Source organism: Ptychodera flava, chromosome 17 (genome assembly GCF_041260155.1).
Source record: "Ptychodera flava strain L36383 chromosome 17, AS_Pfla_20210202, whole genome shotgun sequence".
Classification (NCBI taxonomy): Eukaryota; Metazoa; Hemichordata; class Enteropneusta; family Ptychoderidae; genus Ptychodera; species Ptychodera flava.
In genome coordinates, this window is record NC_091944.1 from 26,874,933 (window position 1) to 26,893,247 (window position 18,315).

The 18,315-nt window shown below is 41.2% G+C and overlaps 1 protein-coding gene and 1 long non-coding RNA gene across 2 annotated transcripts in view; one reads left to right on the plus strand and one right to left on the minus strand.

Moving 5' to 3' along the window:
- Window positions 1–18,315, minus strand: part of LOC139115917 (uncharacterized) — a 214,437-nt gene that overhangs the window by 153,801 nt on the left and 42,321 nt on the right. The gene's annotated exons all lie outside the window — the stretch shown is intronic.
- Window positions 1–18,315, plus strand: part of LOC139115912 (uncharacterized) — a 34,145-nt gene that overhangs the window by 14,114 nt on the left and 1,716 nt on the right. The window contains exons 2-3 of the mRNA XM_070678339.1: window positions 3,275–3,325; window positions 4,870–18,138. Coding sequence (XP_070534440.1) covers window positions 3,275–3,325; window positions 4,870–14,519 — 9,701 coding nt within the window. The 3' untranslated portion in view covers window positions 14,520–18,138. The remainder of the gene's footprint in view (window positions 1–3,274; window positions 3,326–4,869; window positions 18,139–18,315) is intronic.

The window sequence follows — 18,315 nt, forward strand, 5'->3', positions numbered from 1 at the left end:
AGTGTTTTTTTCAAGCATAAATATAGCGATACTGTATTTCTCAGTGAATATTTCAACTACTTTTGGCAGTTTGAACCATGACATGCTGGGGAATCACACTTATATAGATCATATTATTAGAGGTGATCTATTTGTGATTATCTGTGATGAACCCTACTTGATGCAATCAAAAGACAAACACTTACGTTTTGTTATTCAATATTTAGCCTGCCACCTTTCCCAGCATTACTCATAACATACACATGAGATAGTATCTCTGGTTTAGCCAAAGGCCAATTGCGTTTGTTCACATATTATTATTTGGTAACTGGCATTGCTGAAAGAACACCCAGTCCCATGAAGTCTGTTTTGATAGTTCCCCGCTTTAACTTCTGGGAGAATTCAGCGAGTAAGTACATATGAAAACCACATTTCATGCCTTTGTGTACATATTCTTTACTAATAGTACTATTAATGCAAATTGTATGATATTGTTTTCACTATTGCAATTTTAATTTTTTCTCTCTAGTTTTGATACCAAAGTTCAAGGTGATTATGATGTCCAAAATCATACTCAAATGCACAAAGATCAATCAATTCACAGCATTACACGACATTAGCATCTGATGCCCGATTTCCAAAATAAATGCTTTTATAAATGCGAAGGAAATTAAAGTAACTGTTTTTCTCCAGCGGTTGGTAATGGACTGAATGCTCAATGTTCGATGAACTTGCAAATCGAACTATCTTCCACAAGTTCTTTGACTTGTCATTTGTTTTCGTTTTCATTGTAATGAAGTCGGACAGATATAATTTTAAAACTCAAATCCTGCATAATCTGAAAGCTTTGAAGGGCAATAACTGTGCTTTGTTTACATATATTTTGTTTTACACATGAGGGCAAGTTAATGGAACAAACTTTTGAACATGGACTGGAAGGGTTTTGCCCAGGGTCCTCTATCTTACTGTACATGTTCTGACGGTAATCTGACTCCCTAGGTTCCTAGTGATTAATGTGAAATGCTGTCTCTGTCCACACATCTTCATTCATTCATTAGTTTTTTCTGATGAGTCACTGCGTCTGCAATGGCTAACAATAGTTGAGACATGTATTGATGCAGGCACTGAATGCAGAAGTTTTCACCAAAACGGAAACGAAAATGAATGGGAAAAATGGTGGTTTGCTGTGACCCTTTGACCCCATTTCCTTCAATAAAGATGCTGAACACTATTACTAAGTAATATCAAGGTGTCACAAAGTAAGCATCTGTATTTTACTCGCAAATCATACTAACAACATATGAATAAATTATTGGGGACGTATCTTAGTAGTACCCTATATTTATTTATTTAGCTAAGCCATCTTCATATAAATGTGTCTCTGTCTCTGTCTCTGTAACGACACACTGAAAGCAGCAGGCTGAAACAAATTTCTGCAGTATGTCTTAAAAAGTCATCACACTTCTTTCCTAGAAGATATTCAGGGAAATTCTTGTGTAGAATGAAAAACATTCCATAAGCTGCAACTTCGTATTTATTTTCTAGATTTTTGTTCTGTTTGTAGAGTGCAGTTTCTTGCTTGACTCCAAATTGCCTTGTGTTTAACTTGTCAACACAGTGGCTTGTATTTGTGTATTGTCCAATGTTACTGTTGACAATTACACAGTAACTTTTGGTCCCGACAAAATTTTATTTGTCAACAATAAACTCTGCATTATGCATATTTTATGCCAGGCTAATGCATTGCACTTCAACTTACATCAGGGAGAAGAATAAGAAACTGAACTTGTTTTATGGAACAAAATAATCAAAGTGTCATCAAAACATACAACTTTTGTTCCTTATTATACTTTTCACAAAACAACTCTTTACATGCATACTGTATGCTGTGTACATGTATGTTGTTAACATTGGAAACCATACCCAATTTTTTTGTAGCCTGTATCTTTGGACAGTACAAGTTTTTTGGTCATTAAAATCCCAATAAAAAGTCTAATAGGTATTCGTTATTATAAACATTTTAAATATATGGGACATAACGTGTCACTACAAGTCACTGTATTGTCAACATAATATATTTCCATGTCATCAGTATTGATCAAATGACCCAGATATTTAGAAATATGACTTCCTGTACTGTTTGAATGTTGTGGTTGTGAATACAAGTGGGTGTATGTACAGTCATCAAAAGTGAAAGTGAAGGCAAAGCAGAGTTTCAGACATAAGTTGTTTTTATGCCCACCTACATGTACATGTACATGAAGTTCCTGTTACTAGTAAACCATAATATCTTCCCATCCTCACTGTGTGAACAGCTAATAGCAAGATGTTGTGAACATAATGCTTGTAGAGACAATAAAGTCAGTGTGTATGTTGGAAAGTACATGTACATGTATATTAATTAATGTATGGTGCAAATTTGCTGATGCAATGTCTTAACCCTTTCACCGCCATGGTTTTTCCCAAACCCACTGTAATCAATGGTTTAGTTTGTACCTATATACAGGAAATAGGCATGAGCAGGTAAAAAAGCTGCTTTTGAAGAGCCTTACCACCCAAGTTCATCTGTCACTGTCAGTTGAAGCTTGATAAATAACCAGTCTAGCATAACATGTCCCTGACATTGCATTGAAAAAGAGTTCTACATTCTAAGGCCCCTGAAAATAGAGATACTGTAAACATGATTTTACTTACTTTACCCCACAATGACATGAATGCCAAGTAGGTGAAAATGCATGTAGCATTGGCTCAAAAATGCCTTTTTTTCTGACTCAGCAGATGGGGAAGTGACAGGTCTTAGAGGAAAAGGTTAATGAAGCCATATGAACGAGCTACATTGTACTGACCCCAATCTAATATCTTGTACAAGGATTGTGAGAACAGCACTCTTTTGCAGAATTTACACGCAAATGTGGCTTTAAAAACAAATATATTTTTGGAATCCATTATTTTCTTGTCTTTCCCTATGTGCCATTGAAGGCATTTGTTATGGGATGGCTGTGTTACAGCTTTTGAAGGGCATGTCCCAAAGACCTATGAACTTTCAGCAAAGTCAGCCATTGATTATAAAAAAAACCACAAAGATAAAGATTTCGGACACAGTAAATTGTTTTGTCTTTTTACATGTACTTTGAAAAATGCATGTTTATTGCGCAAAGATAGCAGAAACCACTGCTTGTAAATTATTTCAAATTTGCTTAGTTTATTTGCATGACCTGTAGGTTAACAAATGCAATATACATGAAAGATAACCATATAAAAGCTAACTGAACTATTTTTCTTTTGTTTATTGCAGATAAAAGGGAAGAAGCTAAAGGTCTCCTTAATGCTAAGGATGACAATGCAGGTAAAGTAATTTTGTCATTTAGATGTTCCAACAAACTTCATGTCATATTTTGGATTATAGGCAATCTAACACTTACGCAAGTGATACCCAACACGTATGTACATGTAGTAGTATTTTGAATGTATTGACACTGATATTTTTACACAGTATAAAAGTGTGCTATCTATACTGTCGTGCTGTGATTTATAGTGTTATCAGCTATCCTCCTGTATGTGTACCGGTACATGTATGTTACAATGAAGCTTTCCTGCTGGATTTAACAGGCATTTTCATACTCATAGCTCTTCTTTAAAGCCTTATGATGGGAAATATGTATTCTATTGCACAATCTTTAGTACTGCTGTTTCAAAGACAGTCTAGTCAAAATACTATGCACACACACACATGGTTTTACATTTTGCTTTAGTATTTTGGGTTATTTTAAAGTACTTGTAATATGCAATCACTCATCATTAAATCAGCAATCACTTCAAACATAACAAAAGCTCCCCAGAGCAAAACTTACTCTGACCTGTATCATGATTTGTACTTTGATGTTGTTAACTGTTAATCCACTGAGATCGTTCATTTATGTAAGTTATTGACATAAGGAATGATGTATTCTCATGTTCTTCAAGATTCAGTAACACATGTAAATGGAGGCACTAACACAAACTCTGTTTCTCAAGAAGTTGATGAATGAATCCCAATGCCTGCACAAACAGGGTATTAAAACCCACTAATGTCAGATTTTGCAATTCCAGAAAATTATGTTTATTTAGTGAAGCATAAATATCAAATGTGTCCTCATAACAAATTAGAGGATATTATGTTATTGTTAAATGTATGATTTATTTTTTCGTTACTTTAATCTTGTTTCGATACATTTCAAAAACCTCAGAAATATATTCAGTGAGAATTGAGCATCAACCTACAGTATGAGTTCACATTGCAAAGAAGCTGTTATCCAAAATCTTATTGGCTCAATAAGGTTGGTTGAAAGGCCAAGCCAAGCTCTTGTGATTTTGATTGAAAGTAATATCCTGACATACGCTTTATCGGCTTGGCATTGGTCTATTAGTACTGAGTATAATAATAACAATAATGGGTTCTTATATAGTGCACATATCAATAAGTTTTGCTCAAGGCGCTTTCCAATTATTATTACCTTGGTCACTTTACGTAATTTGATACCACTCAATTCCCTGGGGAGCAAACAACAGCTCATATGTGCAGCCAATCAGTGCAGCAGAGCCAAACGCACACGGTACAACCACTGTCCTACCAGGTACCCATCAGTCCTGGATGGGGAGTATATGAATAAGGGTCGACTAATTACTGCTGGAAAGCAAAATTAAGTCATTTTAAGCCAAATCTTCATACCCAGGCACATGTCATGTTCTGATTGCATCCTTACGTCAAATATTCTGCCTTACAGCCATGTCAGTACCTTTATTGTTCAGTTGATCGTACTGTGCTTCTTTACTGCAGTTTACACAGTCAAATGACGCTTGAAATCAAACCAATTTTGAAATTACCAACAACATTGTCTCTTTTTTTTCCAGGCGACAGCTTGCAAGGTACTGAGGGATCACATGATAATGGACCTCCACCTACAAAGAAACCGAGGACGGAGCAAATCAAAACAAAGCAGAAAGAAAGGAAGAAGGAAAAGACAAAAGTCAGGAAGCCAAGAGTTCAGAGTGCCCGAAAAAATTTGAAAGGGAAAGTTGCCTCCAGAGGCCAGCCGAAAAAGATTGTTCCAGGAACAAGTGAGGATGCCAAAGGCAGACCTAGGACTCGTAGATCTGCAGAGAGTGAAGTATTGAAATATGGAATGGAAAATACTACACAAATTGATAAATATGACCGCATAAAATCAAGATCAGCAAAGCTTCAGAAAAACAAGGAAAGTCCTGATAAGAAAACTCAAGAGAGCCCACCAGCTCCTTCATTGGAAAGACGCAAGTCTGTTTGTGAACCAAAAGTGGACATTGAGTCGGATGTGGAAATGCCTGTTCTGCAACCTGTTGCTTTGGAAGACAAAGGTCAGGACAAAGACCAAGCTTTGCACAGGGAAGAAGAGGTACAGAAAGCTGAAGGTCCAAGTACTGAGGAGGAACTTTCTAGAAAGAATGCTCTCGAAGCATTGCTGCAGATAACGCACAGTGAACTGCACACATTGTCTACAAAGGAACATGAACAACAAATGTACCAGCAACAAGCGAGGCACTTGGAGCGCCAGCAACAGCTGCAACATCAACAACACCAGCAAGAGATTGTAAGACAGCAGGGCATTGTATTACAGCAGCAGCAACAGCAACAACAACAGCAGCAGCAGCCACAGCAACAAATCAGGGAAGGTGAAATGGCCGATGACGCAGGTGCAGTACCAGGCTCATATAGGTCAGTCATGAAAGTGTCAGACAGTGATAAAGGCATTGTGAAGTATCAGTTGAAATCGGACACTCTGGAAGAACAGGGGTTGAAACTAGTTTACACTGCACAGACAGGGGATCAAATTGAACATAATCCAGTCAGCTATGGGGCTTACAGGCCCAGGAAGTCCAGCAAACCACTTGACCCAATGAGAGAAGTGGTTAAAAAAGACAGTAAACCACCAAAGAAACCAGGGAGACACATATGTCAATTCTGTGGCAGGGGTTGTGCAAAGCCAAGTGTTCTGAAAAAGCATATCCGGTCACACACAAATGAGAGGCCCTATCCTTGCAATATTTGTGGATTTGCGTTCAAGACCAAGAGCAATCTGTACAAACACAAAAAGTCTCATGCTCATGCCATCAAAGCAGGACTAGCTCCCAATTTAGATGAAGCCACAAAAATCATTGACTTTGGAGATCAGGATAACATTGACGACTCTGAAACAGACAGTGATGATGATGACAGTGGTACTGGTGGCAGCCCGGAGAGCAGCTTTTCAAGCCATGCTGCAACTCGGCAGTCAGAAGGAGATGTGGATGAACAGACTTTTACTGAGGTCCCATATGTAAAGATGGCACCCCAGTTTCTACAGGGTCACCCCATGCCTGTACCACATCCCCACATGCCAGGGGGTGCCATGCCTGTGTACCTTATGCCAGTGCAGGCTGTGTATCAAGGGGAACCAAGATTCATGTACAGTACTGTGGCTAGGCCTTCCATGATGGGACCACTACCACTCGAAAATCAGGGCATTAAGGACAATCACATTGAGATAGAAAAGGGAAGACCAATACCACATGGATTTTATCCAGAACCACCGTTTACCACAAACGACAAATACCAAGTAGGGAGAGGAAAGCAAGAAGAAACTTCAGCCACTGTTCCGTTCAGTGAAGGTAACAAGGAAACTTACAAGTGTGAACCAGAACAGACAGTTTCCAAAGAAGAAGGTTCTGCAACAAACAATAAACCAGAGGAAACTGAACAAACTCAGGCGCAATCGGGTGGTGAAAGTAGAAACTCTTTCCCTCCAGAGAATGTTGCTGGCTTCCAGATTGACATGCAGACAGGTAAAGCTGTACCGGTGACTCACAATCTGACGCCACAGTCCTCAGCTCCACCAGTTGGGAAACTCAGCTCTTCTGGAGTGCCTAGTCCCGCTTCAGAAGGCACAACACCACTTACGCCAAAGACTCTGGACAAACAAAGTCTGACAGAGAGAATTAAGCAGCTGATTTCGCAGAACCAGGCAATTGTGGACAACCCAATGTTGGAGAGTGTGAAACCCCGGAGAATGGCCGGCTCCAGACGAGAGAGTGTTGACAACATCATTATCACAACAGAGCGAGGAGACGGGACAGTCTCTGTGATGACAAGTAAAGAACAAAGCAAACTTAGTGAATCTGTTGACCACAGAGGTGATGTTCCAGTGCAGGCAAAAGACCCAAAGCCTAAGAAAGAGAGGAAGCGAAGGAAAGACAAAACGAAAGCTATCGAGAACACTGATATAAATCCAGAAGTGCCTGTTACTGTGCCACTGGACTCCAGGCTAGCAGCTGAAATGCAGAGAGATGTTTCTGAGGCAATGATGCCAGGAAAGAAGGATATTATCAGGAGTATTCTGCAACAAAAAAGAGAAGAGATACCACCACAGTCTTATAGTGCCAATGTGCAACATACCACAGGGGTAAACATTGTCAGTCCCACCCAGTACTTACATGGAGGAGAAAAAATGAAACTCTACCGAGAGATTCCACCTCCCAGTGCCCTGGACATGAAAAGTGTGCGTCATGGTGGAAAAACTACAAACATCCCATTTGTTGGCCAGCACATGATTCCTCATCCAGGACCTGAATTCCAATTGCAAGAGGTACCACAGGCTAAAAGACAGGGTGCAAGGAAACCGAGAAGAAGGAAAAAAGACATTGGGACTACAGTGCCAGCATGTGAGAGTTCCTCACAGTCAGACCATTTCCAGGAGGCTCACAAGGAGATGCTGGCTAAGGTGAAACAAATCGCTGGACAGAACATTGCTGCCAAAACATTAGCTCAGGAAATCTCAGTTATTCAGCATACAAATGCTTTGCCCTCTGTTCAGGACCAGTCCATTGTTGGTCAGGGCAGTCAACCCCAAGATTCCAGGGGAGAAACCACTGAAACTGCTTTAAAACAGCATCCACCATCAACCATTCAGACATCTGTAAGCGGGCCTTACTTACAGCCACCAGAGGGCTCTATTGGGGCCACTGCATCTATGTTGAAACTGTATGAAATGTCAGGGACAGCAATTGAAAAGGCAGACACTGCCCCTGTAAAGAAATCAATGAAACAGTCCGTATCTTCTGCTGAGAAGTCCACCAAATTCACCATGCTCCATGAAGACACTACCAAGACAGAGGGAATGTCTTCAGGGAGTCGGCAAATACATGCAGCAAAGGATGATGAAGTACACAGAGTCATAAAAGATTACTCACAATTACCTCCATTGGACATTTCAAAACTTCCCAAATACAATCGGCATGAAACAACACCCGAGGTCACAGCTGGATCAAATAGTCCTCGACAACCTGTTGAACAGGTAAAGCAGACTACAATGCATATTCCCCAGAAAGTGACAGATTACTCCAGGATTCCTCCCCTCCCGGATAACTTTGTCTACATGGACCCGAAGCCACAGAAGCACAGAAGAAGCATGTCAGAAGGGGAAGTACCTGGTGAACCTGTGGCAGAAAGTGTAACTAAAGATAGTTCAGTGGATGCAAAAACATCCAAAAGGATCAAAACGGGAAGGATGTCTATTGAAATTTCCAGTCCTGCAAATCTTACTCCAGCTACTGCAGCAGGGGCAACTATGTCACCAATACCCATTCAGAGTAATGTTAAGCAGCCCTCAAGTGCTGTCACCCCACTGACCCCAATTACACCTCAACCAACATCTTTTCCAGCATTTGTAGTTCAGGCAGGGACCATCTCTCAAGCTGTCACTAGTGAAATTCCGGTTTCCCCAACTGCAGGGCACCATGTTTCCACCTCCCAAACTGCTGTATATCCACAACCTATTCAAACTGTATCTGTTACACCAGCTCCTGTGTCACCAGCTACACATCGTTCCAGTAGCATATCATCAATTCTGTCAAAGCCTACAACTGTTTCTGATGTCTCTGCTTCTACACCAACCCAAAACAGACCTGTTGGACTATCACCTCTGCTAGCAAGACAGTTGTCGAACAGTGCAATCATTGCCACAGTTGCTCCAACCTCTGTTACAGCAGGACAGATATTTAGTATTGGACAACAAACGCTAACAAAGAGCTCGCCAGAAACCCCAGGAGGTCCTATTCCTCCAAAGCTGCTCATATTTCGTCCAGGTGAACCAATATCTGTCACAGCGCAAAGAATAACAACTCCTGTTACTCCAGGAACACCTGTTGGTACAATTTTGTATGCTCATGTACCATATGGAAACACACCAGCAACTCTCCAAGCACTGACACATGTTACTTTCTGCTGCTTGCAAAGACCTCAACCGATGTATGTTGAACAGGGAGCCAACCATGCCATCTCTATGTACTCCAATTGGAGAGTGGGGAATCAGAACACGAACCCTCTAGGTCTGCCAACAAAAGTGCTGCTATCGCTTTACAATTCAGCAAGGAGGAAAAAGACAGGATCATTCTATGTTAATGCTGCCATAACTCCTCGAGGATCAGGGAATCTGACACATTCGAGCCTCTGGAATTACAACTACAGTACCAAGAGTGAGGAGGTTGTGGTCAAAAAGGAAACAGAGGCTTTAAAATCACCAACTCCCTCTGATGTGGCAAATGAGACAAAAGTAGTTACTCAAACAGAACTGCCTCAAGAAAACATGATGCAGGAACTAATAGAAAGGAAAATAAAGGAAAGAAAAATGAAAGAACTTCTAGAGAAGAGTGAACCCAGTCGCATTCCCATCTTCCAAGGAGGATACAAATCAAATGAAGACTATGTGTATGTCAGGGGCAGGGGGCGTGGCAAATATGTTTGTGAAGAATGTGGAATTAGGTGCAAGAAGCCAAGCATGTTGAAGAAACACATCCGTACTCATACAGATCTCCGTCCATACCATTGTAAATTCTGCAACTTCTCCTTCAAGACCAAAGGAAACTTGACAAAGCATATGAAGTCTAAAGCACACAACAAGAAGTGTCTTGAAAATGGCATTCCAATTGACGGCGACCCTGACCAGTCCTTTGATAGTTCTCTCTCCAGACACGATGGGCTCGATGATGAACATCAGTTCTCAGATGATGAAGATGATGATGAGGGAACTGACTCCGCTGATTCTGAATCTGAAGGAGAGCATGATGATGATTATTCAGAACAGCCGATGGAAATCGACTCATCATCATCAGATTCAACAACAATAAGACTTAAAGTAGATCATCAGCCTACCTTTGTAGCCATGGCAATGCCAGGAGAGTCTGCTCCAGATATCAAGGAGCTTGTAGTGAAAACAAGCAGCGACATAGCAGTGCCACAGATATCACTGACCATTACTCCAACGTCTACCACAACTACCATTGTGTCAGGGCACAACTTTGGACAGGTGCAAGTCAACCAAACAACAGAGTCCTTGATGGACAGCATCATGAACACAGAGGAGGGTTCTTCATCAGGTGGTGAACCAATCAAGAAGGCTGCAAGGCTTGGTGGTCTGATTGATGCCCTGAAGACTAGGACAAAGGCCCAGTTTGATCCAGTGGCCAACCAAGAGAAAGACTCTGAAGTGACTGAGGAGACAGCTACATCCAGTCAAAGCAGTAATACACCACAAAAATCAGAGCAGCCTCAGCAGGACCAAGGGAAGCCAACAGAGAGAAAACTCACAAAATCAGAAGTTGTCGGCAAACTCTCTCAGCATCTGAGTAACAAACAACAACTTAACCTGCAGAAGCAACTGGCAGACAGACAGATGATCCAACAGTTGCTACAACACCAGCAGTCAGACAGCAAGTCATCAGGAGTGAGATGGAGCACACAAAGGTCAAACCCTGGATACTCCTCTTCTGCCGTTGTACTAACCCCTCAGAAGGGAAACATAACTTCTGCAAACCCACGGCCAATATTAGACAAGTACGGCCACATTACTCCACCTTTGCCATACCTCTCCAACATGTACGCTTATCGAGTTTCCACAAGAGTGAATGACACCACTTTCAGTCAGCAGCAAGCTCAGCCCAAACCAGCCGTAACAGAGGAAGTAAAGACTGATGGAAAGACAGCAGAGAATCAAAAAGCAACAAGTCCGAGTGTAGTGAGAACTCAACTTGCCATGCCGACAGTGTCACTCAACAGTTTTGTCTGGACTACACTAGTACCAAGCAGCACTGCTCAAGTATCACAGGCAGGATCTGACAAGGCAGGAGTGTCAGAACCTCAGGTGTCAGTACCATTAACTCTTCCACAAGGTATCAGCATCGTATCCACAGTAGCACCTTCTGTTACCCCCAGGAGTGTTGAACCAAAGACCATAGTGGTCAATGTTCCAGCAGTGGGGTTGCCAAGGCGGGCATCCACCCCAACGGTTTCAGTGCAGTCCCAGGTTCCAGAGACACAGAAGGCAACAGGTGCGATCACCAGACCAACAGTTTATAGCTCAACATCGCCATCAGCAGATAGTACATCTATTGTTGAACAGTCATCAGGTAATCCTGCTGCTATGTTCCTTGAAGGACCAAAAGTGATAGTCCAGCCAGTGAACACAAACTCAGTTGCAGTGCAGTCTCTTGGGATTGGATCAACAACTGTTGCTTTCAGCACTTTGCCGCAGATACCATTAACATTCACTAGTGGTACAATGGCCATGTCATCTGCTCCTTCGAGGCCTCTTACCAAGGAAGAAACTAATCCGATCTTTTTTCAACCACGAACTCACCAGATGGGAACCTCAGCAGGCTTCGCAGTTCCAAGCCCTACCTTGGTAGTTCAAGATTTTCCAAGACCAAGGCGTTCTTCTGAAGGAGCCCAGAAAGTAGAAGTCAAGAGTCTTCAATCAGAGAACAGCAAAATTAGCACAGGAAGCAGCGAGGTAATTTCATCACCTGATCCAAATGTGCTGGGCCCAGCTGGAAAGGAACTGTATGATATGGCTAAAGTTAATATAAAGAAGGAAAAGAAAGGTTCTGAGTCGTATTTGAAGAGTGAACCATCATCGCACACCGGACTTATGGTGAGCAAGAAAACTCGCCCAACAACATTAATAGCCATTACTTCGGCTAGTCATGTTCTGTCTTCTAGTTCTGCATCTGATCACAACAACAAGACACCACTGCCAGACAACCTATCAGGAATGAGAAGGAAAGTCCCACCCCCAGACACTGAGCCAATATCTGATGATGAGGAGACAAATACACACCAGGAGGGAAATGCACAGTCCACCGGAAGAACTGGAGATAGAGAAAAGATTATCTTGGTCCCACAATATGTGCATAGCCAGCCTGTTCCATATCATGTGGTTGGAGCAACGACTCTACAACCAATTATGAGCACGACATCTACTCATCAGCCTCCTGGACAATCTCATAAACCTAAGAACTTTGACCCCAAAGGGGCGCTGACTGACACAAGGCCAACTCTGTCACCACCAGTGTCTTCACCAAAGCTGCAGATGGCGAAGAGTGCACCATCAAACTATCAACTGTATGGCCAAGGATCAATACCATTTTCACAGAATCAAGCAGTGTTTGAGAATACACCATTGACACCAGTGCTTATGCCAACTGGAAGTGCTGGGTTTCCTCAGGAGCAGTCTGTTACAAGAACTGTTACCAATCAAGGCAACCAACGGTCACCAATCAGACGAACTGCTCCTTCCCAGCCACCTACTTTGCGTGATCCACCTCCATTGCAGCAGCATTCTATTGTAGGAGTGGCATCGTCCAAACAGCCGCCATCGCCTACACAGCGACATTCTGCAGATACTGCACCATTGCAACAGAAACAGTCTCTTAGCCACCCGGAAATATCCCAAGAGCGGGCAACAATATCTATAAATGCATCAGAGCTCACCCTCACAGATCAGGGGACATTACTACGCCAGCATATAACAGGAACTCTGCAAAAGTCTCCTGACAAGCCAGTTTCATCCAGCTACCAACAGCTTCCTGTAAAGGCAAAAACTCTCCCAGAGCAAACACGTGTGCCTCCAGCAGCTAGAGCAGTGTCATCCCCACAGCAATCCGCCAGTGGATCAGCAGTGTCTCAACAGTTGTTGACAAGGTCTTCCTCATTCACCTCTCAAAGAACACCAACTGAACTAACACCATCACATCACAGCAGCATTATAGCAGCAGCGCTAGCACAGCCACAGTTGTCTCCAAGAACAACCTCATCCCAGAACCAGCATTCTCCTAGCAAGCTGGTAACCCAATCGCAAGTCACTGTCGGAGCAACACCATCTCAACAGCAACAAGTGGTTGGTGCCCACATGCAAAGGGCACATAGTGGACATCCAATGACACCACAGGCAGTGATGGCTTCATACCATCTTGCCACAGCTCTGGGTGTAAGCTCATCGCACCAGGTTTTGGGAGGGCAAACCAGCCAATCGCAATATAGTCTCCCAGTCAGCCAGGTAGTGTCAACAGGTATCCATGCCACCACAAGTCAAACTATGGTACAAGTTCAGATGCCAGGGGGATCTGTTATACTACCACCAGAAGCCAGAATGACACAGTCACACTCATCAGGCTCTAGTGCTATAAAACAGTTACTGCTGTCAAGACCTCCCCCACGCCAGCTGAGTCCAGAGGAAGCGCTACCAGGTAGGATGCCAAACACCACCCACCCATCCAGCAGTACAGATACAGTGACCACAGTATCACAGCCACTTGCCGTTGCATGTGGGCTTGGCATCCCAAGGATGGTGACTGTTGATGCGACATCTGCCAACTTCCCACCAGGTAATGCGGCACAAATGATGCTTGATAAATCCTCACCAAAACCCAGTGCTCAAGAGTCTGCCGAAGATTTACCAAAAGATCTGCCAAATGCTCAAGGAATGTTGAAATGTACTGTGTGCTACAGAGACTTTTTGAAACCCAGCCAGCTACGAATTCACATGAGAATACATGCAGACGACAGACCGTTTACATGTAAAGAATGTTCCATATCATTCAGAACTAAGGGACACTTGCAAAAACATGAACGTTCACAATCACATTTATCCAAAGTTGAAGGTGTTGAACTGCCAACTTCAGACAGTCATGACCCTCGCCCGTTCAAATGTAAGGAGTGTCAGATTGCTTTTAGGATACCAGGTCACCTTGCAAAACATTTGCGATCAAAGCTACACTTGAATGCGTTGGACAGACAAGGCAAAGCACCGATGCAGCTTCAGGACAAACTTGATGATGATGGATCGGAAAAAAGTCCAACTTCAGATTCGGAACTGCTTGTGCTAAGCCCCAGTGAGGACTCTGACAGATCTATTAAAACTCCAGAACTTGAAAGTGTGGAAAATTGTGACCCTAGGAGTGAATCTGTGGAGAACTCAAGAGAACCAGTTCGTGGAGAGAACAATGAAGAAACAAACAAATGTGACCCCAAAGACAAATCAGGCAAAGAGAACCAGGCAAGCAATGCCACAGAGATGAACTCACAGACTTCAAAGAGTGGGGTCAAAGGTCAAACTGACGCCACTCCAACCTCCAGTGCAGAAGCGGGACAGACTAAATCATTGCCAGAAACCACTGTGGTCTCCAGCGTTGCAAATGATAACAACATGCAGTGATACTGAGCTGCCTACAGGGATTTCATCATGATCTGCAAATACCAAAACTCTGCTTCCAACTCATCTACTTTTCAGTGAATGAACACAATATCATCAATAGGCACATTAATTTTCAAACGTCTCCTGGATGAAATCATTTTACCATAACCTTTACTGCCATAGTGGTTTGGAAAGTAAATAGTATAAGTGGTTTGTTTTCTCAGTAGCAGACTACAGAAGATTCTAACCTTCCAACTGTAAAAGTATTATTCTTTCACCCGGATATAATTTCATTATTTTTTGCTGATAGACAACATCTGCTGAATTAAGTACCAAAAAATGCTAAATAACAGTATATTCTATTGTTTACTGGCAAATCAGACAATTCAAATCTTACTGAATGTGTCTCAGTGATCAAAATAGTGGAATTAAATCCCTATGAGAATTAATGGTTTTACAGTACTCTGAATATACTTTCTGTGCCAACTTTTTAATACCGCAACAAAATTTCCATGGCAATTCTTTGTGCAAAATATTTCCACACCATGTTTTGGTAGTTTTTATTCATTACTATTTGTAGGAAAGATTCGACGCAAGATTTGAATGTCATACAAATTTTCAAGACATTTTGGGATAGCCAAGATCTTATTTGACATATATGTATCGTGAAAACAACTGTTTCCATCATATGGTACAGATATGGTGTTTATCTTTAACTTGGGGTCAGGTGAATAGGCAGTATGGAAAACAACTATAAATGAAATAATTCATCTAGCCTCCTTGCCTGGAAAATTATTCCTTATGAAATGATATGGTTATTTAAGAAACAAACTACACATTGAAGTTCAGCTGCACACAGCAACAGTACTATGTGGTAGCATTTAACCCCTTCACCACCAAATTGCGAACAATCTAAATGCCTTATGTGACAACGTCAGACCTCTGCACTGCGATGTAAGGATTAAATTACACGGTCACTCATAAAATATCACCAGATTTGGTTGTCTATCTGTTCTTGTATATCAAAATGTATATGTGACAAATGTTGTATCACATTGAATTGTGTTACTCCTCATTACATTGCAGCAGAGGTATTTTGATGGTGATTAGTTGAATTCTGGTGGAGATTGCATACGCAACATACTTAAATGTGTGGTCAAAACAACCACAAAGTTAAATATGACATCTTTTGAACATGTTATTTTAACGCTTGGGGTCCACATTTGACCCTGTATTTATGCATAGATCTTAAGAAATTGATGAAGCAGTAATTACTTATTCTTTCAGAGTGTGCATTTGAATAAGCCTGCTGAATTTTAGTTTCTGAAGCTCAGTGGCACTCTTGTGGTGTGAGGTAGGGGGTATTGACATGCAGTGAGCAATACGGCAAAGCACAGTATAGTGACGCAAGTCTTTCTCCACATTGACTCCATAGAGTGGTGTCAATCAGTGTGGCAACACACCTCCGAAAATCATCTGCTCAAAGTCAGAAACAGTTGTGAGACATCACATTCTGTTTGTCACAACTTGAAGCCATGGAAATTTTGTAATTATGCATGATTTGCTTGTAATTGCTGTGTCAGATAGGGACTGTTAGAATCAAAATAAGATGCCTAAAAAATTTACAAAAAGACATTGCCACTTCGAATCAAATTTAGTTGTCATTCTTTACAGTGGCAGCTCCAGTTAAAACACAAAGTAACAAGGCAGTTCACCACAAAGTGGTCAGTCCATGTATAAAACCTGAACTCTGAATTTCAAAAAAAATTGACCAATATAGCAGATATCTGTGAATAGGCCAAACATGTTGCATTTAATTGTCACAGCAAAACAGCAATGACTGACACACATGATTCCACCACAACTCAAAAAATTAGGTTACCCCCTCGTGAGGGCTGTTCTCCCTGTTTCCCAGTGAGGAGGTCCACAGTCACCATTGAAAGTGATGGATATGGACTGAACCATGGCAGTGAAGGGGTTAAATGAGAAACGCTTTCTTTCTTATGCAATATCAGTTCAGTGTAAATTATTTTCAACCAAGTGCTCAATATAAAATGTGTGCACAGCATATTGCAGAATACATTACTTTAACGAGATTTGTTTTCGCAAATTCATATTTTACAACATTTATGTGGAGGTGTATTTTCATAAAGAAGCAAACAGGTATGCTGTGACATAGTGGAAGGAAACTTTTGGTTGTACTTCCTTTTGCAATCAAATCATGAGCACAAAACTGGTTCAAAAACATATCATTGAAAGATATGTAATTCCACAGAACCTTATGTAATGTCCTGATATTTTCTTTTTCCTGAGATCTGACATGTCGAAATGTTCCTCTTTTTTAATTTTCTCAAGTTTTGTGGTCTTTTTTAGTGTTAAAGAGCCAGCAGCTGTAACTTATGAAGATTTTTCACTGTTCTTGTTGTATATATTAATTGCAATTTTTGGTTCTACTCCCTAAAGCATGTTGAAACACCAACTGTTGAACTTGTCAAGGAAGCATGTATATGTGTAAATTGAACTGTTATTGTATACATTTTAACACAAGAATTAACTTGTCAACAATAGCAATGCAGTCTGTACAAGCTGAGTTGATAAGATGAATACTGTGTATCTCAACATGCTTTGGGAAGTAGAACAAGAAACTGGTCGACATACAAAACAAAAATTGTGAAAATGCATCATCAAAATTTACAGCTACTGCCCCTTTAATGGTTGACAACAAAATTTTGTAAACAAAAGACTCTAAAACGACACTTGTGTGCTTTGGTTTAGTTTATAGTACTATTGCTGATACAACCTAGTTCCAAAGTAACATTAGACACCATCAAGCACCATGTGGGAATTCATGAAATGTTCTTCATACAGGAGACGATAGATGTCCTTTAATTCAGAAATGTTTGTAAAGTTGATTCACATCACAGAAAGGTTCATTGATCTGCAGCAGGCTATGAAACGGTATTTGTGAAGAAAAGTTTTATGCAAGACTGTCTTTTGATGTTGTAAGACTGTCTTCACTCCGTGCTCTTCTGGAATTTTTGGATGAGTGGAGTTTTGATGTTTGCAGATTGGATACGTAACGTTGCCAAATCACGCTGGATTTTCATCAAGACATGGACCGTAACAGGGAATAAATTACAGAGTAATCGAAGAACATGAAGCGGGATTTGTCATCATCACTGTTCATTGTCAAGGTGATGATAATGTGGAATTGACGCTGTGTTCAGGATAATCAACATTTTACATCCACAACTGGACATAAAAAATTGAGCATATGCCTGATTGGTGAAAATGAATTATGATGCCCATCAAGTGGAGTTAATTGCGATAAATTTACCATGGCTAAGTTTGTTATCGCAGTGATTGTGATGATACTCAGCGCATGGCAATGACGCGGACATCTGGAATGTGGTGGAAAGCAGCAAGATTTCTTGGTACAACTATGAGCTCAGTGTCACCAGCTGTGTCTAGACTGCCATCCATTAGTGTCTCGCAAAATAACCTCATTCAGCTTCAGATCTTCTCTAACAAAGTGATTCCTTCCTTGGAAATGAATCATCAGTACAAAGAGAGAGTGTTGCTCAAGATGTCCTCAAGGAAAGTGATGAAGTGCTCCAGTGTCAAGATATCTGCGATAAAGGTAAATTGAAAGAGGAATCGTTTATCGTGAGTGACTCAGTTTTCCTGAGCTTTCAACAGAGTCAATGACTTATAGTTTACCAAATTTTTTTCGCCCACAACTACTTTTTAAAATTTGGGTAGCTTTATTGATGAATCACAAATTTCAAAGAAATCTGATGATTTATAGTGGAGTCTG